The sequence below is a fragment of the Sitodiplosis mosellana genome, unplaced genomic scaffold (genome assembly GCF_009176505.1).
Source record: "Sitodiplosis mosellana isolate CC-2019 unplaced genomic scaffold, AAFC_SMos_1.0 Smas_scaffold_6062, whole genome shotgun sequence".
NCBI classification, from domain to species: domain Eukaryota; kingdom Metazoa; phylum Arthropoda; class Insecta; order Diptera; family Cecidomyiidae; genus Sitodiplosis; species Sitodiplosis mosellana.
In genome coordinates this window covers 142558-167896 of record NW_022601303.1, presented here as the reverse complement: position 1 = coordinate 167896, position 25339 = coordinate 142558, and the positions used below count along the sequence as shown (strand labels likewise).

Sequence of the window (25339 nt, the reverse complement as noted above, 5' to 3'; positions counted from 1 at the left end):
AATGTTTTTTTCTTCCATCGAATTAATGAAATCCACTTAAGTCTTCAAGTTGGCATTGTTTTTCTGAAAGACACAAAAACAACAACAACAAACGTAGAGAAAGAGTTAATAAGCCATTGGAGACTTTCTTCGAATCGGCGGTTTCAATTCCGATGTATTGATCCGCTTACAGTTGATCAAAATGCTAATAGGCGTTAATTAAAATGTAAATATATGTATCAAACAACATAAAAAATGACAAATTTGTCGTGGTTTTGTCTTACATTGGAATGTAGAGAAAAAAAATATGATCGCATCGACAATCAAACAATTCACCTATAGAAGATGAAATATGATTGATTCATTTGCTTCCTTCTTGTTGCTTGCATGACGTCTCACCAACATAAAATGTGTTGTTGTTATTTTTATCGCTTGTCAAATGGTGTGTTTTCGTTGTTTGTGTGTGTTTTCCATTCGCCCATCTCAAAGTGATGTTTAAGTATCCAATTTGTAATTTTTATTAGTTTTGATAGCATCGAATTGAGATGGTTGTCAGTGGCTTGACATCAAAATTGGCTTTTTTTGGGCGGATGGGCCTGGCCACCCAAAAGAAAGCGAAATCAAGCAAATCAACTGAAATAAATTGTCACTTATAGCATACATTTCACTGTGAACAATTTTCGACCGCACGCTCGCGACACACACACACACATGAACATGATTTAACCAAGCGAAACAATGGCAGAAATGCTAAGGCGGATTTATTGTTTAGGTAAAATATGAAATGCATCATAATTTCTATAGATACGAAAAATGAAAGAAAAATGAATGAAATTTCGGTAAACAAGCGAATGAAAGAGAAAAAAACCCAAATCTAAAGACAAAGAAAGAGAAACAACAAAGCGAACACACAAACGATGAAATCGAAAGCGAGAATAAAAGAAGCCGCTGAATTCACAAGCTGATTGAATGAGAATTAATTAGCGAACAACATTTATGATTGAAAATAGAACTAGCGAAAATTTGCAAACCAACGACACCGGACAACTTGTATAATCGAGAAACAACATTTTTATGATGATTGCATTGTTTAAGTGTGGGCACACTTCTCAAAGGCCACATTTTCATTATAACTGTGCTTTTTCTCTCTCCCTCCCTCTCTCTCTCTTTCTCTCTCATTCATTACAATTTTTGTTTATTATTCTAATACTCAAATCTTGTTTATCTGCACGGCCAAGTAGCGCGCGCATACACAAATTTTCACGTCCGACATTTATCGCTGTTTTCGGAATATGAGTTTTTATTGGGCGTCGCACGGTGTGGCGAATGGCTCATTTGAACGTTATTATGGGAACTAATTTTTTCTCTCTCACCTTTGCCGTCGTCGCTGTGGTTGTTTTTCATTCATTTAATAAGTGAAATGCGAATGGTTCGGGTCATTTTACACTTTTCGAGCAATTTATCAACATAAAAGAGCAAGCGCACTGACACTCTTTCACATTGTGCACGTAAATTTGTACACCACAATCGAGTTGAATTAAATGGCAGCGTGCACGCGCTGAATAGATTTTCATTTTCTGATTTTATTCGACTTTGACTTAGTTGATTCAACCAATTGCTGTGACATGGTCCGGTTTGTGTGTATGTGTGTTTAGTTCGACTGCGAAGAGAAATCCAAAAAGCCAAATTGGCTAGAGTCTGGTCGCTAGACACACTGACGAATGCACAATTGTGGAGTCGAAAATCACGGTGTTGTTGGCCCAATACTGTTTTGATATTAGCTCTCAAGAGGTTTGGATACGGTGCTAGCTCTCAAGAGCACAGTACTGCTGTGTCTATTTTGAGACCACAGTGTTTCTACCTTAGAACTGCTGATTTGGCTTAAGACTGGTACATTGACTTAGTGCTGCTACTTTGATATGGGACTATTGTTTTTGCTTACAACGGTTGCTTTGACTTAGAACTGTTACTTTATCTTATATTGGCCCAATTGCCGCAAAAAGTGTCGCACTTTGGCCAAAAACCGTCGTTTCCATTTTGCCACAGCACCGTTGCTTCCACCAGCGCACCGCAATTCGCGTTGTTTGATTTCAATCTCGGTTAAATGTTTTGGCAATTATTTGAAACGATTTGCATTCGGTTTTGTTGTTGCTTTTTCTGTTTTTCTCTATTATTTATCGTTATGAGTGTTCGCGTGCGCGCTCGCTCACTATGATTTTGTGTATGTTTCCTCAATGCGCACGGAAATTAATCATATTTATTTCTATATATTGTTATGTCAAGTCAAATGATACAATTTTGATTCGGCCGAGAGAGGGAAAGAGAGAGAGAGAAACAAAATGCCAGCATTTTTGCTTTTGTTTTATGAAGAAAGAAAAAGTTTTGTTTTTGTGCACGTCAAATCTCACATTGAGATGAATGTGCGACCAAGCAAGCAACCGACCGATATCTGTACAATGTGAATTTATGTGCACGCGGCAGTTTTGTTATTGCTATTTTAAATGCGCTTGTGACCGACCGACCGGGTTCAGTTTGGTGTTAAAAAAGAAAAAGTACAAGCAAAATGTGTGTGTGCTTTAAAAAAAAAAAACCACCGAGCAACGAGCGAAAAAAAAACATTTTATTATTATCTCTTGGTGGGCAACAGCGAACACGAACAAATTAAACATTCATAAATATACATACACACACGGTGCGCATTCAGTTTTCGTTTACAAAGCAGCAGCAGGAAAAGAAGAAGAAGAAACACACAACAACGGTGAACAGGTCCAATGTAACAGAGAGACGTCGAGTCTCTTTCGATTGTTTAATGCAACAACAACAAAAGAATTGTAACAGTGAGGCAAAACTACGACAAAAGACTCGGAAAATATTCGGATCATATGAAATGCGGTGATAAACTCCTACTTGTTGCGCATGGTGCACTTTCGATATATATATGTATTGGCCAATTGGCCACTGCATTTGGCCCAAATCAGAAGAACAAAGACAAAAGATGCAAAAAAGCGACTGAACTGAACCGTACCGTTCACGTTTGTACGAATACGCATCGTGAAAATGATTGGAATTTTCATTGAAGTTTAAAACATTGTAAATGTCAATGGGATCGAGCTACCGATTACTTTTTGCACGTCGTCGCCGCCGCCGCCGCCGTTGTACAATTTATGCCATGGCTGGACATGGACACAGCCGATAATATCCCAATTGCATAAATTCCAATTTAAAATCGCATAAATTGGACCGCGAAATGAAACCGACTCAAATTGTGTCTTAAAAAAAAAAAAAAAAACGCGTGAAGAGAAGAGAAAAAAAATGCAACGGCTTCAGCCAATGGTTCACCATTATTCACACATGTGTGAACTTTTTATGCATAATTTGTCGAGTGAGACGCACAGTTCTTATGCACCAAGAGGTTTTCGATTAATCACCCAACTGCCAAAGAATTGTTCTAACACCACAATTTGCATAGAGCATGACCGCACACAATTTCAAAATATTTTGTGCCAGCGAATCTGTTCTCGTTCAATTCATAGCTGACGTGCCATTAATCAATGGTGTGTCTTGGTTTGTGTATGTGTGTGATTAGAGCGTTCATTGCTTGTTTGCTCACAGTTTTTTTTTCTATCTATCTCTATCTCGATCTCAGTCTCAGTCTCGGCCTCACTCTTCTTTTTCGTTCTATCTTACACACTCTCTTTCTTCCACACACCCTCTCTCTCGGTGTGTAATTCGGTACAATTTGGTGCTGGTTTCTTACCAAAGCAGAACGAAACAAGCAAAGCCCTCCACATCTAAACAATTCAAATTATGTTTTTTTCTTTCTTTCTCGAAAACACCGAAAATGCAAATCAATAATAAATGCTTAATGAAAAGAAATGAGATGTGAGATTAGTACGCAATTGCACGAAATCAAAAACCAGTTAAGTTGTAAAATCAGCAAGTCAAGACCATTGTTTATTTTCTTGTTGTTGTTTTTTTTCCGTTTATTTATTATTATCCTCTCCCACTCCGACTCTAGCCCAGTGACTCTATAGCTACAATCGATCCATCCATTCGGTGTATGTGTGCTTTTTGTTCACATGTTGTTTTTTTTCTCTTCATTTCGAAGTTTCGAAGCCAATAACTGGCCCCAATGGAAATACACGGTGTATGCAAAGTGTGAAAAAAGAAATGAATTGGAACAACACAACTCATGCAAAATCGATAATAAATTTGTAGAGAAAATCTATTTTAAACTTTTCCATTGGGCACAATAACCGTTATAATTTGCACTTTGAAACGCAAAAATTGTTTTTTTGCTTCATGTTTGAGTCGAAGCAAGGTAAAAATGAATCGTTTTTTTGTATATCTATGCATAGTTGCAATAATTGGAATGATATTGGCGTGCGCCACGAGACAAGCGGGCAAGAGAGAATCTGAGAGTGAGAAAGAACACGAGTGAATCAAGACACACAAAGAGACAATGGGACAATGAGTCAAAGAGCGAGTGCAAGGGAGAGAGAGAGAGAGAGAGCGAGAGAGAATGAAAGAGTTTAAAGCGGGCAATAAATTGACCGCTCGCACAACACCATATGGTTCGTTGAAGGACCCCGAAAAATGTTCAAAATGCTTCATCGTCGGCGGCGGCAGCAGCAGCAGCTGTCTACTCAACCTACAATCTAGAACCAGTTAATGTAATCGGCAGCTTTTTTTCGTTGTTTCTTTCACCATTTTGTATTTAATGTCGAATTTTATTCTTCCTCGTTGTAACTACAAATAATGCGAAAGATAAGCGAGAAACCAAGTAAAAAAAAACAGCCGTTTTAACGCGAGCGCACATATCGATTTCGGTGCAGAAGCGGGGCCAACAATGTCAAATCGATATCGACAATATGCCATATTAAACCTGTTACAAACCAATGAGATATGTATTTATATGCGATTTAATCCTTATCAGTTATCATTATCAAATTGTCACGTACGCTTTTCTTTGGACAACAACGACGATGGCGATGTGGTCACAAGAAAGTGTACCGTTTGTGCATGTTGACCAATGCAATAACTGGACAAAAAGGTACATGGCGCCTGTGTGTATGTGCGTGATTTCAGCCAAAACACCAACGCCAACCAACACAGGCCACCAAAACAAAGTTTTGAATCCAAACAAAGTTTCCATCACAATGAAAACGCATTTCGCAACGGTTTTTTTTTATTGCATCTTGTCACTCAGATAGAAAATCACAATTCAATTAGAGATGATGAAAAAAAAAATGGAAGCCCATCATCAAATGCGTGTCGGTTAATGAAAGCAAAACATTTACCACAACCTTTCAGACACTCTAATTGATTGTGGATGCGCGCATAAGGGGATAAAAACCGTTTTTTCTTTCCCAAAACAAAAAGCTTAATTAGAACTTCCATCGGTAAACACTTTCACATCCACCACACGGTTTTGACCACAAAAGAGTAAAAGGGAAAGAGAGACAGATTGATGCGAACAACAACAACATTGTGACCGAATGAACTCTTTTACTCGCTCTCCGGCATATAATCATAAACTTTATGATCCGTACACAAGATATAAAAGATATGATTATTATATAAAACCACTGATAGACATCGACACACATATTATGCTCAACGTACAAAGCTGTTAATATTTACGTTTTTCTGCGTTCCAATTTTATGCCAACTATTTTGTTTTCTCTCTCTCTCCTCTCTCTCTATCTCCATCTCGTCGATTTGCAGAGTTTTTCTTTCATATTTGCATAAAATTCCGAACAATTTCATTTTACACGAGTTTGCACGCAAATTTGTGCAAAATGTATGGACATATTACTGTAAAAATTGGTCATTTGACTGAGAACAATGGGCATTTTGGAAGAGACGATTTGACGATTTTTCATGCAACCGCTTTTTGAATCGGAACCACATTTTTCACACCAGTTTACTGTGAAAGTTTTTCTAGAATGAGACTTTTTCCATTTAAAATTGAACAAAATTGTTCAAAACGTCCAAAAATTGACCGAAAACTGCCAAAATCTAGGCCAAAAAGGAGATTAGGAAAAACCAAAACAAAATATTCAAAATCCAAAAATTTTGGAACAAAGTTTACATGAGCAAATAATTTGGTTTTTGAATCGTTTTCTAACAATTATCTAAACCATTTTCCATTCCACAGAGAGCAACAGTTGTTGAATGTGTTCGAGGTAGTCGTGTCAACGCTCGAAGGTAAACTCCAACGTATTGACAACTTGGACAAAGCTGTTGAGCATCTGATGCGCCGTGTCGAACAGCTGGATAATCGTGTTGGTGACAATATCCACAAAACGGAGTCAATCATATCGAAACTCCGAAATTTGGACAACAAAATATCGGTCGAACCGAATTCGTAAGTTTTCAGTGCCCATGAAATTTAGCTTCTTCTTTACTTCGGAACACTTTTTAATTGTCTAACAATATTCCTTCGTATTTATATGTTTTTTTTTTCTCTCCCATGCACTAGAAATGACGACAGTAGTGTGAGTGCGACGAACGGTGCTGGTAAAGTGAGAATATCGAGCAATGTGCTTGACTCGCGGCTGGTGGCACTTGATCGCAAAGTCAGCGATATCGATTCAAAATTGGAGGGTTTGAAGAGTCAAATCGATAATAATTTCTTGGCCGTTGATGACATTGGTGCTGAGGCGAGTGAAAAGAAGCCGATCAGTATGAATGTACTGGAAATTACGAAAAATATGAATGCCGAAGTGATAAACCATGTGTCCAACGAATTGGGCGATTTGCGATCGACGACGGAGAGTATGGACAAGAAATTGCAATTCCATATCAATATTGTGTCGGAGAATATTGGACGTGTGTTGAAAATGATTGGTGACATTCATGAAGCGGTCGTGGATCATCACGTCGATCCACATTACTATCTATACAATTCAACGACCACACAGCCACCGATCTTGAAAACCAGCAAAATCGATGCGCTTGTCAAACAAATCAAGCCAATTATGAGCGTATCCGAGAAAATGGACGAAGTATGGGATGTGGTGGTTGGAACAAAGACATCTGTCGATGATTTGGTGCCAAAGAGCGATGAATTGTTAACACAAACTCAACGACAAGAACGTGCAATCGGTGAAATTCATCAAGATTTAAAGGCAAAGGCTAATTTAATCATTAGCAATTTGAATGTGGTCGAAAAGCGATTGAAGAAACAAGAAAACGATGTGGCCGCTCTTGCACAACGACCCGTTCCAGCCGAACTCCTCATGGACCCAACCATCGATCGACTGGTGGAATACGATCCAAACAGGTACAGTTATACGGATTTTTAGATTAAAGAAAAACGTTTTTGGGTAAAACGAAAATTATTTACTATAAAAAACTAAAAAAAAAAAAAAATTGAAAATATCCCATGAATCAAGAGTTTTCTTGGTTGAAATCAACCACTTTTGCCTTAATATTTTCGTTTGCTTTTCATTTTTTCTTTGGCTCGTCATTTTTCGCAAAAACTTATCCAATTTTTCAAATTCCCATCAAATCCATCCAGATATTCATTGATCGAAGAGTTCACCGAGCCGCCACAAATCCAAACGACAACCAGTTCAGTGGTGACGCCAACATCACAATCATCAAATCAAACGTCGTCATCATCATCATCGTCAACATCCACCTCATCATCGTCGTCATCATCGATCAGTACACAAAATACCGTGCAATCGAATACGATACCAACAAGTGCATTCAACGTGAGCACCAACAAAGTAACATCCCGGAAAGGTGGCATCATATTCCCGAGCGTAAAAAATAAGCCACTTGTAGGCAATTCAACGTTTACCACTGACATTTTGAGCTTCAAAGACGTTAAGGTAAGCTGATTGGCAATAAGTGATTTTCTTGCTATTTTATTTCCGCTTCTCAATTTTTTTTTTCGTCCATTAATTTTTCGAGATCGTTAGTCATTTTCTGTTCATTAGTGTATGGGGCACCAAAATGTGCTGTATTATTAGAATGAAACGTACAGTGTTTTCGATAACAGCGCCAGAGCTCAGTGCTTTTTGTGCCTGACGCAAATGACATTTACACATTTTTCAATTGAAATTTTTTTGTATGCGAGTGTATTTCGAATATTATTTGATTTTTCGCTCTCTTCGCAAAAGAAAAACAAATCATACCGGATTCGAGTGTGTATGATAAATAGACGCGGGTATTTGTTGCCAATGAGCAACAGCAGGCAGCAAGAAATAGGCTGGAAATTGACATGGACAATCGATAAAAATCTATTCCATGTCATTCATACGTACACATCAGAAGCTGTGTGGTGTGGTGCAGCACCGTTGTCGTCGTTGTCGTTGCCGTTGCACCAAGTGTGTAATGCCACCAAGTGACCAATTTGAAAGAGACCAGCCGCACATCGAACGCACCAACGCATTTATTATCTGAAATGAGTCTTGTGCTGCTTACGAACATTTTTTTTTTCTTTCATTTCGGTTCGTTCGCATATTATGTAAGCGCCAAAGAGTAACAACAGAAGAGAGAGAGAGAGAGAAACCAGTTCAAAAAAATTATTTATATTTTACTATGTGTACAGGTATCGAAGCACCGAGCACCATTCAAATCGAACGCATTCTCGAACATTAATCGACGAACGTGTGCGCATTCGCTCGCGCCCCAACAGAAGCAACACACACAATCCGTTCTTTTTTTCTCTTCACTTGTCTTTTTTTCTTTTCTCTCTTAAGCAGAGAAAAAAAAAGACTCACACACAAATTGTAGATAATATAATAATAATAATGTTTTTTTCGGCTTTTGTGTCCATAGAGATATGTTGGCATATTTATGCAGGTATTCAAGATTTCTTCGGCTGATGCATACAGTGAGCGATCACGAGTGTTACAAAGTTGCATTCGGCTCCGTGTGCGACATTAACAAAAATCCAATCTAACTCGAAATGAATATGTCGGCGCATAGACAATTTGGACCTTCTCGTTCGGTTCGATCGAAGTGTATGTGTGTGTTTGTGGCCGTGTCGTTTTTATGGTATTCAATCATTTACCACTCGGACTGGCTGCTGATTGCAAATAAAAGCACACAAATCGCGACAAAAATATCGAATTTGAAGAGAAAAAAAAGAGCGAAAAACAGTCAGAGAGCGAGTGCGAGTGCAAAAAAGACTCAGAGAGTGAGAAAGAGAGCGTGATGGAGCTGGTTTAATGTGCTCACAGCGTCTCACCAGCAAAAATTGGCATATTCACGACAGCATGATGATGTCTTATAAATGAAATAAATGAGAAATTATATCATTTGAATGGTGTTGGCCAGTCTCAGTCTGTCGCTCTGCCTCTGAATCATTGTCGATTGCCCCGTGTGTACGATTGAGCCACGTACGCGCCAGCGATCGTTCAGCTTTAGCGCGCCAAAGATATAATTAGATTTACTAATTAGTGAATGATTCAAGCATCTTGCGCCATTTAAAGTTCAATAAGGCACGCGCAAACACGCATCACGACCAAAACACAAACAGTGAGAACGAAAGGAAAAAAAAAATACATATTGCCAAATAAAAATCCATGTTTCAAAACGATGGTTGTGTCTTTGGTTTGCTGGGGCTTTTCTTGTCTTTTCCTCGGCCATTTTCAAACGCACATGAATGAAGTCTTGTCGCATATTCGCGCCAATGTGCGAATTCTCCATGCGTCGTCACATTTTTTTTGAGTGCTCGCTGTCGTTCTCTCTCTGTTCTTCTCTATCTATCTATCTCTTTTGCTCTCTGGCCGAAAAGAACTTGAGCACTCTACCCGGTCGTCTCTTCTCTTTTTTTCTCTTATCAACTCATTTCACCTGTCTTTTTCTCGCCCGATCGCTTCTTCTCGTGCTCACAACGCGCACACAATTCAAATCGATAAACGTGCATCGAGGCAAATAAAAAATACTACCAATCCAAACCGAACCAACCAACCAGACCAATTTCATAGACCCCAAAACCAATTACTGTTTTATTTGATTGAGTAAATTTTCGCGTTTTTTTCTTTCGCTTCTCTCATCGATCGGCGGGCGCTTACGTGCACCTCCGTTTACCATCGCTTACAACCTCTCGCGCACTTCACATAGACAAGTTATTATGATTATGCACAAATGTTTGTATATTTGTTACATATCTTGTAAAATTGAACGAGCATTAAAATACGTGCATTTTTTTCGCTGTTGTTGCGCCGTTTCTTTCGTTCTTTGCACGCACACGCGCACACTCTGCTCGCCCGTTTCATCTCATTCACAGGCGCATTCAAGTGGTCGCCTTTATAGACACAACAACAACAGCAGCACAAAAAATTGCACAAAAAATTACGTTCATTCATTTATAGTGCACAGTTTACAACTATGGAAATTTTTTATTGGTCTTTGATGCGATCGATGAACGAAAAAAAATATTAACAACAACTAGAGCTTTCGTGATTGATCGAGATTCCGCATAGGTTTTCGATGTATGCGTAAGAATTTTATTCGAATTATTCCGGATCGAAATTGGCGGATTGAAACAATTTTGTGAAAATGCGTGTTGTTAAAACAACAGGTCTCAGCGACGCACGTCACCAGTTGATCGGCTGGTATACAGCACATTTCACCATTTGCTACTTCGGTCATGCGAATCAAAGCAAACTGTGGCTCGTGTGTACGGTTTACCAGTTACAACGTGTGCGCGAAGCGGTCGAATTCTTGCGAAGTGAATTGTCGTCTTAGTTCGCGCCTTATGTACACACGTCGTACTCACACTATACTCGCATCAACGAATATATGACCGAAGTCGCAACTGGTGAAATGTGCTGTGTACCAGCCAAAATTCTGGTAACGTGCATCGCTGAGGTATGCAGAATTGAGCCTATAAAGAAGATATTTACGCCGATAAATTGACCATTTTGTGGAAATAATCAAAAATTGAAGTCTTTTATTGTCTTTTGGAAAATTATGGCTGGAAAGATGTTCTTTCGAAGAACATGATAACAACACATGATGCACGAACCAAGAAATGAAAGTTGGATTATTCTTCTATTTTTTGTGCTATCAATAAAAGTCTTTCAGTTACTTTTTCACAATATTTCTTAAATTCTTAAAAATTTAAAGCCAAAAATCGGAAATTTCGATTTTTCATTCAATAAATTCTCGATATGTCCGAAAATAACTTCTCGATATCGACCATTCCATACGAAATATGTTCAAATGTTTGGCAAACACTTGTCTGAAATTTCGATTGTTCCAGAAGTTTTAAGTGTTTTCTTCACCTTCTTGAAGTTTTAGGTGGTTTTGTGGATGATTTCAGTAGTGGTTTTTTTTTACCATTTTACTTATTTCGCAGATTGTTTTCGGAGTTGTTTCCCCCTTTTCACGTGTTTTTGTGCGTTTTTGTACTTTTTTCGAAACAATTTGCCATTTCCATGCAATTTTGAATATTGTTCGTTCAGTTTTTTCTTCTTTCCGAGGATTTTCTGCATTTCCCCTAATTTTTCTCAAGCGTTTCCTGGGCGTTTCGAAATTTCTTCTGTTTTTTTTCTATTCATTTATCGTTTCGGCCATTTTTTCAATTTTTCGTGTATGTATTGTTTTGTTTCCTTCTAAAACCTCATACAATTCACGGTTTTTCAATACATTTTCATTATTTCCCTTCACATTTTCGGTAAATTCCAATGAAAATCGTAGATATTCTATTTTAATTTCATGTATTTTTCACTTTTTCTTCACCACTCTGAGCAGAGCCGATAGTCTGCTACCATTTTATATTGAGTAAAAGCTTTTGAAAATGAAATTGAATGCTATTACTTAACTTGAAAATGGAATTGTTTTGTTGTGGACAGCAATTGACCCTTTGGCCATTCAATAAAAATGATGCCTGAGAATGTGTGTAATGAGTGTTTTTTCGGCATACAATTTTATGTGTGTTATCTTAAGCTGTTGATTCGTTTAATCATTGTTTCAAGTCATTAGATTTTCTCAACCGTTATTCGTTTGTTTGGCGAGTGTTTATGTGTCTATTGTTAAAATTGTCGTTTATCATTTTAAATGACAGCAGACGCACACTAAACATGTTCAAATTGTCTTTCATTTGCAATTATTTTGGGGCTGCTGTGACTGAGAGGGCATGTAACAAATGAAAGTCAACACACACAAATTGAACGCACTCCGTTCGTTCGAAGCAAGTAAAGAGCAAGAAGAAAAAAAAACAATCGTTTGAATCGAGTAGATGGTGAATGAGTAAGACGCGCGCGGTGCGCGTGAGTGCCCCGATTTTGACCGACTTCTATTCAATTAATCATGTCCATTGCAAACATGCTTTGACAGAGAGCTGTCGTTTGTGTTACATTTTCGTTGGGTAGCCGTCGTTCACATCAAATTCATGCAATAATAATTGTTTCTCTTCACTGAAATTACCATTCGGGGTAATCACTTGTTGTTTCGGCATGGTATGTGTGCTGTCGATGATAAAAATTCATTTGATTCACGTGTTGATGCGCGGTCGCGCGATGAATGTTTGTGGCTTTCATTGAAATTTCCGATAAAATGTGAAGCCACGGTTCCGTGGCGAAGGACGTGAGATTTCGGTGTAATTCGGTGCGCAATGCGCAAACGCGTGAGCATTTGTCACACGACAATAATAATTAATTATGAAGCAAAATTGTCGTCGAGACACGGCCAATTTATCATCTCTATCTCTCTCTCTCCCTATGTGTATGTGTTGTGTCATTTACAACGAGCAAACGAAATGTTTTTTCTCACTCTCATTCACTGTCTATTTGTTTTGTAGCGATTGGCAAATGCTTTGATCCTAGCATGCGATTGCAATTGTTCGTGCCATTTTGTCTGCAATTTTCATTTGTATTTCGTACTCAACTGTTTTTTTCCTTGCTTCTCCTCAACTGATTCGGTGGCCAATGACAGTACGGACGCCGCATTTATCGGGTATGTTATGCGCGCACCGCTGCCGCGCCATTCCGTAATTATTTGTATAAATCTATGAGAGCGAGCGATTTCTCAAATATGCGCCTTATTAAATTGTCGAAGGTGATAAAAACGACATAGAATACAGCATTAGACAGCAATTTCGCTGGTGATTTATATAATCCAAAAACTTTGTGAAACCATGTGCGATTGCTGTTCCACTGTTGCCGTCACCACATTGCTGTTGCATCGTGTCGCGCCATCAAATTTTCACTCTCGAATCAGATTCAATTCATTGAAAAGAAGACAGAAAAAAAAACAGTTACCGAAACGATACCCACAACTCATTCACAGTGGCATTAATAAACATGTATGTTTGCAAAAGCTTATGTGCTTACGATCAAGATCGAGACTAATAAGGAAGAAATTAGCGATCTTACCGCCAGCAATCACGAATTTATTCCCTTGGGCGCGCACCTCTCTCTCTCGTTCGGTCGCTGTATCCCGCTCTCTCTCTCTCCCTCATTCTCCATGTTCCTCATTCTGCCTGCGTTCTCTTTCTCGCTCACCAGCGCGATCTTTTGTTTGTCTTAAGTGCGCATGCGATGTGTCGGTTTTCCCTTCCGTGCCAACCAAATTATTGATTATTATAAAGCCATTTCAATTTCTTCAAATCAAAAATGATTAAATTTTGTTGCTTTTCTTTTCGTTTCTTTTACATTGTATTTTACTTTTGTTTTTCATTTTCATTTTTTTTGGAACAAAACAACCGATTACATGACCTAACAAACGGAAATGAACGAGAGTGAAACCCCGAAGCGATATTAATGAACACATCGGCTAATTGACAAAATCGATCTTTTTCACCTTTTACTTTTTTCCCTTCATTCACGTCACCGCTCCTTCCAACCTTTTTGCGGTAACAAAATTTTCCTGATTACCATATGGCTCGATATGACTGTTCCGACCATTTGGCCCCAAATCCATTCAAATTTGCCGTAATTTTGCTACCAATTTCAATTTGCAAACATCTCTGTTTGTCGTTGATTAAATTTTCGTAAATTTAGCGAAAAACATTTGCGAATTTTTTAATTTGCACATTTTTCCTCTCTCTACATTCAATTTGGCATCGTTTTTTTTTCATCTCTTAATTCATTTGAGAATTTGCTTCGGCTTTTGCTTCATCTTTAGATTTTGCTTGAGCTTCAGATTCGGTTTTTACTTCAGCTTCGGCTTTATCTACTAAAATGTGTGTCTGTGCAATAAAATTATCCAACATTTTAGCAATTTTCCATGGACAATTATGCTCTTCCATGGCGAAAAAAAAAGAGAAGTGAAAAACGGGTCATCGGCATCGAAAAGCAAAATCAACGTTAGATTAAAGCCCGAACAATACACCGCTGATTTCTAATCAATTGTTTTATCCAATTGAACAATGGCCCAGCTGGCGCCAAACGATCACGCATTTATTCAAATCGCGCGCATTCTGCAATGGACCGAAACAATCGCACCAGCCGCGCGCGTTTATCAGCCCGGCTCAGAACAACCAAAATGAAAAATCTATGCGGCTGATAGCATGCAACATTCACACCATATCGATGAATAATACCGAGAACGAAGAGAAAATAAAACACACGAACAAAATACACACAACACTCAAAGATAAAAGATAAGGAGCAGAAAATAAAACGATATGGAGGTCAAGAATATGATTATATTTGTTGTAAGTACCGTGTACCCGGTACCAAAAACCCAGTGCGAATTATCCGCGAAGAAAACGAGAGTTTAATGGAAAAAAAGCACAATTGGTGTTTAATTTGTGTGTGAGTACACTAGCGCACACCACCACTACGCAGTGCACTCATATATTGAATCATGCAATCAAAACACATGGGTGTTGAATGTCATTCAACGCCACTAAGCTGTAGACATCTCTCTCCGGCTATACGGCAAACAACAGAACCAACACTGAACATGAAAATGACATGTTCCAATTGTGTTTGTTTCGTTAGTTTCAACTGTGCCGCTACGAGAGGTCACTTTTATCGTTTCTTGGTTAATCAATGGTATTAGACGAGGATGTCAAAACAAATGTGCATCGTTTGCACAGAAATTCAAACGAACTATAAAAGTTTTTGCCAGAAAAATGAGCGCGAGGGAAACTAGAAAATTTCAAATCAAGAGCAAACCGATGGACGATGCGTCCGATTTTTCCGTTCTTGTATCCAATCTGTTAAATAGTGGAAAATAAAGTGGAAAAAGAGAGAAAGAGACAGAAAATCGGAAAGAATCAGTTGAAATGTAAGAGAAAGAGTAGTTTTACTTGAAATTTTCAATGAAAATTTCAAAAAGTGAATGAAAATGCAAGGAACAGAGTAGAAAATCAGCAGAAAGTGAGACAGACTGTATGTCGGTGAGAAGCTCTGCCACATACATTGTTAGAAAAAGCGGAAAATAGTGACAAAGAATAAAAAAGATGAAAATTGGACCAAAAACAGCAAAAATTACAGAGAATTGCCCGAAAAACTGTCCGAAAAATTGCCCAAAAACTGAATGCAACAGAAGAATATCAAAAAGTGGAGAAAAATGACTAAACTAGCCTCAATGTGAACAATTGCAAGCATACCCCAAATTGCACAATGGTGGGGCGTAGCATCAGCAATAGCCACCGATTAGTCTCCATTAATTGTTGCAATTTTGCGAATAGTTTTGTTTTTTTTCTTTTCTCTTCAGCGTGGAACGTTTGTTGGGCCCGTATAGGAAAATGAGCATGAAATTGTATGCGTGTGGAATACCTTGGTTGCTTGGGAATTACGGTTAGATTTGCATGGGGCAGTTGCATATTCGGCGTGCAATCGAATGAAGACAAGATACAACAACAAAAGCAACAACAGCAGCACCGACGTAGAAAAAAATTATTACAAAGAATCGGCCAACGACGAAAAAAAGCAGAGTTTATGAGAGAGCGAGAGAAGCAAAATGTAAACCAAATGAAAGAAGAAAAAAAAAGGTTCAACATCGTTGTTTAAAGACTCTGTATGCGCTAAGAAGCGGTTATTACATGAAAAAATCTAATTCATGACACACCAACGAACAAAAAAAATTATTAAAATGGTCACACAGCGCATACACTGCATTCGGTGTACGTACGATTTTTCTTTTAAAAAAATCCAAACGACAACGAAAATTGTGGCAAAAATACACGACTTAATATGTGCACTCAAAGGTATAATTACCTTTGGGGCAATTAGGCAAAACGAATCGCGTAAATCGTTTTGCTTTTGTTGTTAGTTGGTTAAATTCATTTACTGTTTGGAATTGTTGCTCTCTTGGCTATGGATTGGCGATTTGCGCGACCAAAAAAAGCACCAACAACAACAGCCAACCGTCTCCGTAGTAGTCGTCGTCGTCGTCATCTACACTGGTTAAATTAATAAATGAGTGTAAAGCGCGCGCGCAGCGCGCCGAATTAAGGTTGATGTTTTAATTCGTTCAAATGAACCACACACTCACACAGCGCACCAACTAAAACCGAAATTGTCAAAATAAAGTGCGAGCTACGGTTTTAATTGATTCAAACGGAACATTCGCTACTGAACCATGAATCACCGTTAACATGCAAGAATTCATTGGTTTTCGCCGTTTCTTGTGTTGATTGTCACGTCGTCAACTTTCAAACGATGGCTTCACCTTTTTACATCTTTGTTTTGTTTGTTGCTGTTGTTGTTGTTGTTGTTTATCTTGGAATTGGTTGTTGGTCGTCAAGCTTTGAAACGGTGTTGTTTCTCGTTTATCTTCATCATGCCACGATATGATGAATGGAACGTGTTCCCGATTTTTTCGACTATTTAAAAATCAATGTCAACATACATTGCCCCGCGATGATACAGCATCAAGGTCATCAATGCCCCAGACGCAATATATTGCACGACAACGAAAATATTTGTGTCTTTTGTTTTGTTTGCATTGCGAAAAGTCATTTTCATTTCAAAATCAACTCAATGCTTCTCGGCTACCAATAATCTCTCTTTTTTGTTTATCTCTGTTTGGCTTTACTCTCGAAAAATCACAAATTATAATTATTCACACTGTGCGGCCACTTTTTTTTTATGAGTGCGCTACAAACGGGCCAGACTCAATGACGATTTTCGTCGTCGTCGTCGTCGTCGTCGTCGTCGTCGCTGCAACGATTTGCTCGTTAAAATCAACCATAAAACATAAATATTGACGCATAAAACATGGTTATAGATATTGAAACACAAATGAAATGAAACAAACCAACACAAAAAAAAAACATTGTATCGACACATAAAAAAAAGACTGAAAAAAACATGTTGCTGTAGAAAAAACCAGCCAGATAATGAAATCGATAAACATTTTATTTTTGGAAAATTGATCAACTTCGGTTATGCGATAACCGATAAAGTTCATAATAAAATTGATGATGTGTATGATGAAATTGCCTACTAAATAGGAACATTAATGAATTCTCAATAAAAAAAAATGTCTAAATAAATAAATAAATTATAATGAATTAATTAATTAGGCTTTGGAATCTTATCTCATCGTGATTTTAAGGAAATTAACTTATAAGTGATCAATTAAGATTCTTTTGTTGAGGTTAATGTCGAACACCGAAAATTTCCGATGGAGTCGGACCAAAAATTAATGATTGGGTCCCAAAAGTCCATTCTATCTAGTGTAAAATTGCTCTCAGAAATCTTTCGAAGAGTGAATTTTGATGAAAATCGATCACGTTGGGAGTCAAGAAAACTCTAGCTGCGGTTAGAATCAACCAGATCAGGCTGCATCAGAACCTATGATCAATGATCATTGTTCATACATGATAAAAAAAAATTTGAGAATTTCTTCCTTTTTCCCTTTTCTTCCCCTCAAAATTGCAACAAATATCGATTAATTCTGATTCAATTTGATAAACAACTCATCAATTTGTTTTACTCTCTATCTTCATTGCACAGGGTTTCTCATGCGTGGACTTGCAGAATGCTGGTATGCGTCAATCGGGCGTGTATTATTTGCAAATTCGTGGCACAACATATTGGTTTTTGAAAGTCTATTGCGAACAGGATATTGCTGATGGTGGTTGGACGGTAAGTAGTCATTCTGTCTTAAGTTTAGTATTTGTCATATGTCTTAAGTGTGTCGATTTTTCCATGGCTTTCGATTTGACAAATGCAAGAGCGTAAAATATTGATCTTCCACCAAAAAAAAAAACGATTGGTAAATGGTGCGAGCGAATGGAAACAACAAGAAAAAAAATCGACAACAACTGACTGAAATGTGCACATTAGCGACCACCTGAATTCAATGGTCAAATCGAACATTTGAGAACTTATTGAGAGCAATGACAAAATACCAATCGCTGAAAAAAAAAAACGACTGGAAGAAGAAAAAAGACCAAAACGAAGGAAAAAAAACTGCATACAGTACACAGTATAAGTGCAAAAGGAAAATCACATTAACTGTGCGATCTCGTACACACTTTTTTGTTTTGTGCGCCGCGATTTTTTTTGTGTGTGTCCAATATTCGGCGTTATAAACTTGCTGTGAGCGCACAGCACTAGTTTTCAGTAAATATATCGAATAAAAATGCAATAAATATTTTTCATCCATAAATACAAAAGCACAACAGCAATTGATTGCCGGCGTTGCCGTCGTCGTCGTCGTCGTTGCTCTCGGAACATATTGAGTCATGATCACTTCGATTAAATTATGCGTATTTCCTGCACTATTCGCATTGCACAGTTTGTCAATTGCGCGGCAGCACGCCGCAAATACTCTCTCAGCACAGTCAATTCACAGCAGCACCAACGGCGGCAGCGATCACTTGCCGCAAATCGAGAATCACCATCAAATTATGAGAAATCATTGAACTTATTATTACATTTGATAACCGTTGTGGATCCGGACAGTCGGCGAATAGATGTGCGTGCGCGCTCGCTCGCTCACTTGCGCTCATACACACGCACGCACATCATTTACACATTACATGTTCATTAGTTCGATTAAAGCCCGGTGATTTGCACATAAAGTATAAACTAACCAAACTTATGGATCGCTTGTTGGGCAATTGACACGGTAATATGGTCAATCGAAGCGGATGAATAAGTTATCTTTTGTGGATTGCAATTTTTCTGGGTTTTTTTTTTCTTCAAAAAACAACTCAGCAACGATGACGATGATGATTGAACATATTTTTTTTTGTCTGCTCTCAATGTACCCAATGACATCAGCTAATTAAGTCTCTTATCTCGTATTTTGTATTTACAATTTTTTCGTTCATTTCATCAAATACACAGGTAATTCAACGGCGTGACGACTTTGGTGAACCGCGCGAAAACTTCAATCGCGACTGGTCCGACTACAAAAATGGCTTCGGCGATCCGGCCAAGGAATTTTGGCTGGGCAACGAAAATATCTACATGCTCACCAACAACGAAGACTACTCGCTGCGAGTCGAACTTGAGGATTTCGAAGGCAATAAACGGTAAACCATTTTTTCCACCAAACAATCTTTTTGTCACACAAATCGTGAATTTTCAACTATTGACCGCTTTTGGGTGTTGTTCATTTCGTATGATTGCAGATATGCTCAATATTCACACTTCAAAATCTATTCGGAGGCCGATTACTATAAACTCGAAATTGACGGCTATGAAGGTAATGCTGGCGATTCATTGAACGATCCATGGTACGGTTCAAACAATAGCCCATTCTCAACATACAATCGAGACAATGATCGAAGCTCGTTGAATTGCGCCTCAATGCTTAAGGTAATATGCAATGATTTTGGAGTTTTTTCACTTTTGAAATGACGTTGTTACGTTACGAGGAGGAAAATGGATTTTTGGAACATGGAAAAATATCGTGTCATACGAAAAAAGATATGAAAAAAGTTGACAAACGGACTTTTCTTCAAAAATTTAACGTTTTTCTTTCCAAATCATTTTTCTTTTCTTTAAAACAAAATTCCTGCAAATTTTTTCTTTCAATTTTTTTTATTTTTTTCTCACATTTTTTGTTCTATTTCCATTAAAATTGTCTTTAAAATCAAATTCAACGAAAAACGTTCTAACCAAAAACAAATCTTCTTTTTCCCTTCCCCATGTTGTACAGGGTGGCTGGTGGTGGAAATCATGCGGCCGTGGTTTAAACGGTTTGTATTTGCACGATCCACAGGATTTGACCGCACGCCAGGGTATCGTTTGGTTCCGTTGGCGAGGCTGGGATTATACATTGAAAAAGGCGACCATGATGATACGGCCGAAAGGGCTTGGTTCGGCCACAGCGCCATTACCATCCACATCATCATCATCCGCCTCGCAACCAGCTGCATCATCTGCTTCTTCTTCATCTGGTTCTGCCAGTCAACAGTCATCCACAACAACAGGATTCGTATCAGCCGCGACATGAACTGTACGAATAAGTCTTTAGAACAAAACAACAAAACAACTACACACATACAAAACAAACAAACAAAACCCACACACACACACAAACACACACAAAAACATTCGATCCATTGATCCTACTGTAGTCTTCTTCACAATGGAAATGGACAAATTTTGTGGAATGCCACCACGTCACGGCATTCCGACTAAGTTTGCCGATTTCTGTTCTAAGTAATTTATGTAGCAAGAGCTCTACATCCCAATAAGTCCTATCCCTTTCAAGATGTGCTCGAATCCACGGACAAATTTCAACGCACAATTTGACCGAGGAATCACCAAAAACAACAACAACAACAACAACAACGAACAAAACCATACCTAGAAGCTATTTTTTTTGCTTATTATTCCGATTCTTATCTGAAACAAAATGAGAAATGAAAAAAATTACTATGACCTAGAACAAAACCACTATTTTATAAGTTAATTTAAAACAACAACAATTCTGAACGACATCAAAGCACCCGAATCATTTTCGATGCACTTTGCATGCTTTAAACTGCTGCATTATTTCTTTGTCTCAGCACAATTCCCTCTCTAATTGCTAACACTTTTGGAATACAACGGTGCCGCTATTTTCCTTCTTTTTACAAATTTCATTTAGTCCATGGCGCATCAGTTTCGGTTTTATTTTAAACGGATTTTTCGTTGTGTGATTTAACTGCATTTTTTATATGCACAAAGTCTTCCTTTAAGGTAGCCCATTTGCGGTGAATAACCAACCCATTTTTTCAATGATAGAACCTTCCCAATGAGAACTACCCAGAAAGTTTTTTTTAAAGAAATGAAAAAAAAATTCAAATGAAAATCTTCCTTCTTTTCGCTGTTCTTTAATGCCTATTAAGTCCCATGAAAAATCTTTTTTTCTACTAAATTTCTTCTTTCTTGAAAGACCCATTTTCCGATACAATTTTTTTCATTGATTTTATATGATTCAAGTCAATGAAACGTCTCAATCTCAGCTTGTTGAGTTTCCATGCTGAACATATATTCTCAACTGTCGTTGACTGTTTTAATCAAACTTTTTCCTTGAAATCCTATTCTGAATGAACTAAGTATCTAAGAATGATCAGTAGGTTGATTTTTCAAACCATATTTTCGACGGGTCACACACAAATCCACAAAAATACCGAATTGATCATCAAGCGCGTTCATTTGTATAATTTCAAAGGTATTGAATCGTTAATTTTTCATCTGATTAACATTGTCGTTTTGACAAGATCACTGAATTTTGACTATCAGAATTTAAAAATATCTTCAGAAAGATGGTAATGTCGCTTTTGCTAAACAAAACACAGTTTACCCATTTTCTACCGATCATTTGATCTTCCATACAAAATGTTCGATTTTTAGAACACTTGGTTGAAAATGAGTTCAAATCAATTTGTTCAAATCAAATTTGTTAAGTAAATGGGTTCGTTTAGCAATCGTCATCTTTAACAAATTTGATTGCTGAACCCATTTCCTACCAAATGTTCTAAAATCCGTGGAGAAAAAAAAATCGAAAAGAAATTCTTGCACCAAGAGAATTCGTTTTTATTGATAAAAATTACGTCTACGTTAACGAAACCCAGTTTTCCAGTAGTCCCATCGTATGAATAAATACCAAGATACTTGATAAGTACGTACCATTGAAGAATACGTACTTTTTTCAAACAATTTTGTAGATAAAATACACTCAGACTCACTTGAAATAAGGTTTTTGAAATTGTCCCATTGCGTATGCCCAATTGCGTTTTCATTTTCCCTATTACATATTCAAAAATCTGCACTTTTTGTTCATCTTTGATTGAATTTGATCCGTTCCAGTGAGGCTCTAGCCACCTGCTTGGTTATTTCAACGATTCGCAAAATTCATTCAATGTTTACGATGATCATTTTTAGCATGTCAAGCATTGATATTTTCCAGCCCGAAAAAATTCAAAATGAGCTCGAAAGCACAGTTTTCTACTTTTTCTCGATATCCACACCGTTACGATGGCATAACATGACATTGGCATATCAAAGTGCAAATAAACGGACCGAAGATTGACTTATCTAACTGGAGTAAAATTGATTAAACTATGAAATTCATGGGTTGTGCGCAATTGCCTCCCTCTATCCACCCGCTTTCTATCTCTCTTTTTCTCTCTTCCCCTTCTCGTGCAACAGACAAAATGTCACACACATCGAAGCAAATAAAAAGCAACAACAACAACAACACGAACCGATTACGAAATTTGCCTACTTTGTACTCATTCATGTCATGTAAATTATTTTATTCATTACTATTCATTAGGAAAAAAAAAAAATTAGATTTAAAAAAAGCAAGCGACAAGAATCAGATGAAATGAGCATAAACAAGTTGAAGAAATAAAAAAAAACGCAACATTTAAATAGGTTTATTTTTAGTAAATGTATAAAAAAAACAACAAAACAGAGGAAAAATGTAATAAAATTTAAATAAAAAACAACAACAACAGACCGCCGTGCATCCATTGCTCGGTTTTTTTTGTTGGTATTTGTCTCTTTGTTATGTCATCTGATCGCATTCATTGCGTTTGGATGTAATTTCCACACAGCGGGTGCTTTTCTATTGAAGACGAAAGTGCGTGCACTCGTGCAATAACTTTCGATTCGGAAGCTGAACGCGAAAAATTGAAAAATAAATGGCCAACATCAACGGTACATTTTCTTAAATTTTTCGTTTCCTTTCAAATAGAAACAAAAGCCAACCAGACAGCCACATAAGATAAATCATGTGCATTTGTTCGAATGTTATTGTCCGAATGCGCACTAGTTGCTTGAACATTCCAGACACAAGGTCACGCGAAGCCGACAAATTGCTGAAGTGAAGTGCGCCTGAGAAAACCGAAAGACGACGACAAACAACAGCAGCAACAGCAGCAGCAACAAGCACAGCTCCAAAAATGCATTCGGCTACAAATTTATTGTCCCTTTTAGCAAGAAACAGAGAATCGAGAGGTGCGCTAACGAATGCGATTGCGTGAAAACGTTAATTTAGAAGTCGTTTCGCCACTTTGCCAAAAATGATGAAAACCAGTAAATTGTTAAGGAGAAGAAAAAAAAACACACACACTTCGCAAAATATGTGCAAAAAAAAAAAAACAAAACAAAAAAACAAAACTTTATACACACTTCAATCCTGGGGCTCTGGCGAATCGACTTGCATTTTTCGGAGTTACGGCAAAAATGCACTGTTTTTCTCGAGATGCACGAACAAAATTGAATTTAATTAATTGGATACCGTTTGAAAATGGGCATGGGCCAAGTAGGCAGTCAGAGGAATATAGACTCGACGTCGACTCAACTCAAAGCATAAGAGAATGACCACTTTAGACACGCTGCATAAATTTTCTGCTCTCTTTTTCTCATAATCTCTCTTGCACTTCTGATTCGATTTTCGAAACTTCTTTTTTGATTCCACAAAGAAAGCAAAAACCCAATGAGTTACATATCTATTCGATGAGCGTGTTTATTACTCAACCAATTCCTTTTTCAAATCGGCAACAAGCTGGAATCGCTTAATCTAATTTTCAAACGGTAGTCCAAAACGACGTACGCACGCGTGCTGCACAGACACATACTTGTTGACTTTTTAATGAATGTAAACCATTTCACATTCTCAATTAAAATTTTTTTCGCTTAAAACGACCAATGGAATTGTATGATGTTTTAATAAATTATGCGAGTGTGTTGTTTTTTTTTTTTGTTCGTATTTATCTCACATTCTTTGTTGTTGTTTTTTTTTGAACGTTAATTCAACGGACTTCGCACTGCGACTCACATACCAGACTTACTGAACAAGAACACCCAAAAATGGTAAGTACTTTGGTAGTCAAAGACTTTATGTTGCCACTATGGTATATGACCATTTCAGCATTTTCAATGGAGAACACCCCAAAAAAAAACAGTGCGCTTGAACGTTTTCGAAAAACGAAAATATGCCTTAGGTCGATTTAGAGGTGAGTTTTATGTTACAAAATATCGCTGATAACATTTGATGCTGTCGTTTTTACAATCGAAGGAATTTTCGTCCATTTACCGGAACAAATTAACATATTTCTATGTCTGAATCGGTGCTTGCTCGATTCACAGAGGGAAGCTTACCTTTTGAGCGGAGAATGTTTGAAACAAAAAAAAAGTTAATTTTAAAAAAAATTAGAAATATGAAAAGATGAATAGTAATTCACAGACTTATAATTCTCAGCTAGTACTTTTAAGCCGCTTTCGCTTAAAGATGAACCTCCCAAAAATGCACCTCGAATACAAATCCATTGAAAAAAAAATTATTAATAATAATTATCACTTTGAAAGAAAAAAAAACAATGCTCTATAATAGAAAATCATGTGGAAAATAAAGTCCAATAAAAAGAAATGAAACAGCAATTGGTTTTAATTTTAAATCACTTTAATTCAACAGTTTTGTTCATCATCTTGAAACTCGTCGGTCATCGGGTTTCGTTTACATTCGTTCAATCTAAACATGCCTACTCTGTTTGTATTTGTTGTTGTTGTTCTTGTTGAAACGCTACGTAAGACAGTTATTACAAATTATTCTATAAAACGAACTATTCTCATTTAAATTGTAATATTTTGTTTGCTCCTCCTATCATATCCACATATCATCATTTTGTTGTTATTTTTATCATTTTTTGTTCCATTTTCTTCTAAATGTCTAATTCGTAAATGATCAGTCACAAAAGGTGAGATGTTTCTTTTTTTTAATGCGTTACGTGTGTTCGTGTGTGATGTGATAAAATCATAGAATCCAATTGTTATTTTGTAGTTGTCCATCATCGTGTCTAAGTATAGAGTAGTGGTAAAGCCGTAACTCGTTTTGAATAAAGTTGTTTGCTGTTTGTTGTGCACTTAATTTCTAGAAAATGTCTAATCGACCCACAAAAATCAATCGTTTCCCGTGTGTAAGTGATTTTTTTTACGTAATATGATCCTTTTTTTTGCCAGGCTAAGGATACGACCGCTTC

The 25339-nt window shown here is 37.3% G+C and overlaps 1 protein-coding gene across 1 annotated transcript in view; it reads left to right on the top strand.

Moving 5' to 3' along the window:
- The window catches only part of LOC129573335 (kinesin-related protein 8), a 60377-nt gene extending 38687 nt beyond the window's left edge, over window positions 1-21690 (top strand). The window contains exons 2-8 of the mRNA XM_055453737.1: window positions 6140-6349; window positions 6464-7267; window positions 7505-7823; window positions 17862-17993; window positions 19203-19390; window positions 19490-19676; window positions 20020-21690. Coding sequence (XP_055309712.1) covers window positions 6140-6349; window positions 6464-7267; window positions 7505-7823; window positions 17862-17993; window positions 19203-19390; window positions 19490-19676; window positions 20020-20316 — 2137 coding nt within the window. The 3' untranslated portion in view covers window positions 20317-21690. The remainder of the gene's footprint in view (window positions 1-6139; window positions 6350-6463; window positions 7268-7504; window positions 7824-17861; window positions 17994-19202; window positions 19391-19489; window positions 19677-20019) is intronic.
- The last annotated feature ends 3649 nt before the right edge of the window (window positions 21691-25339 follow it).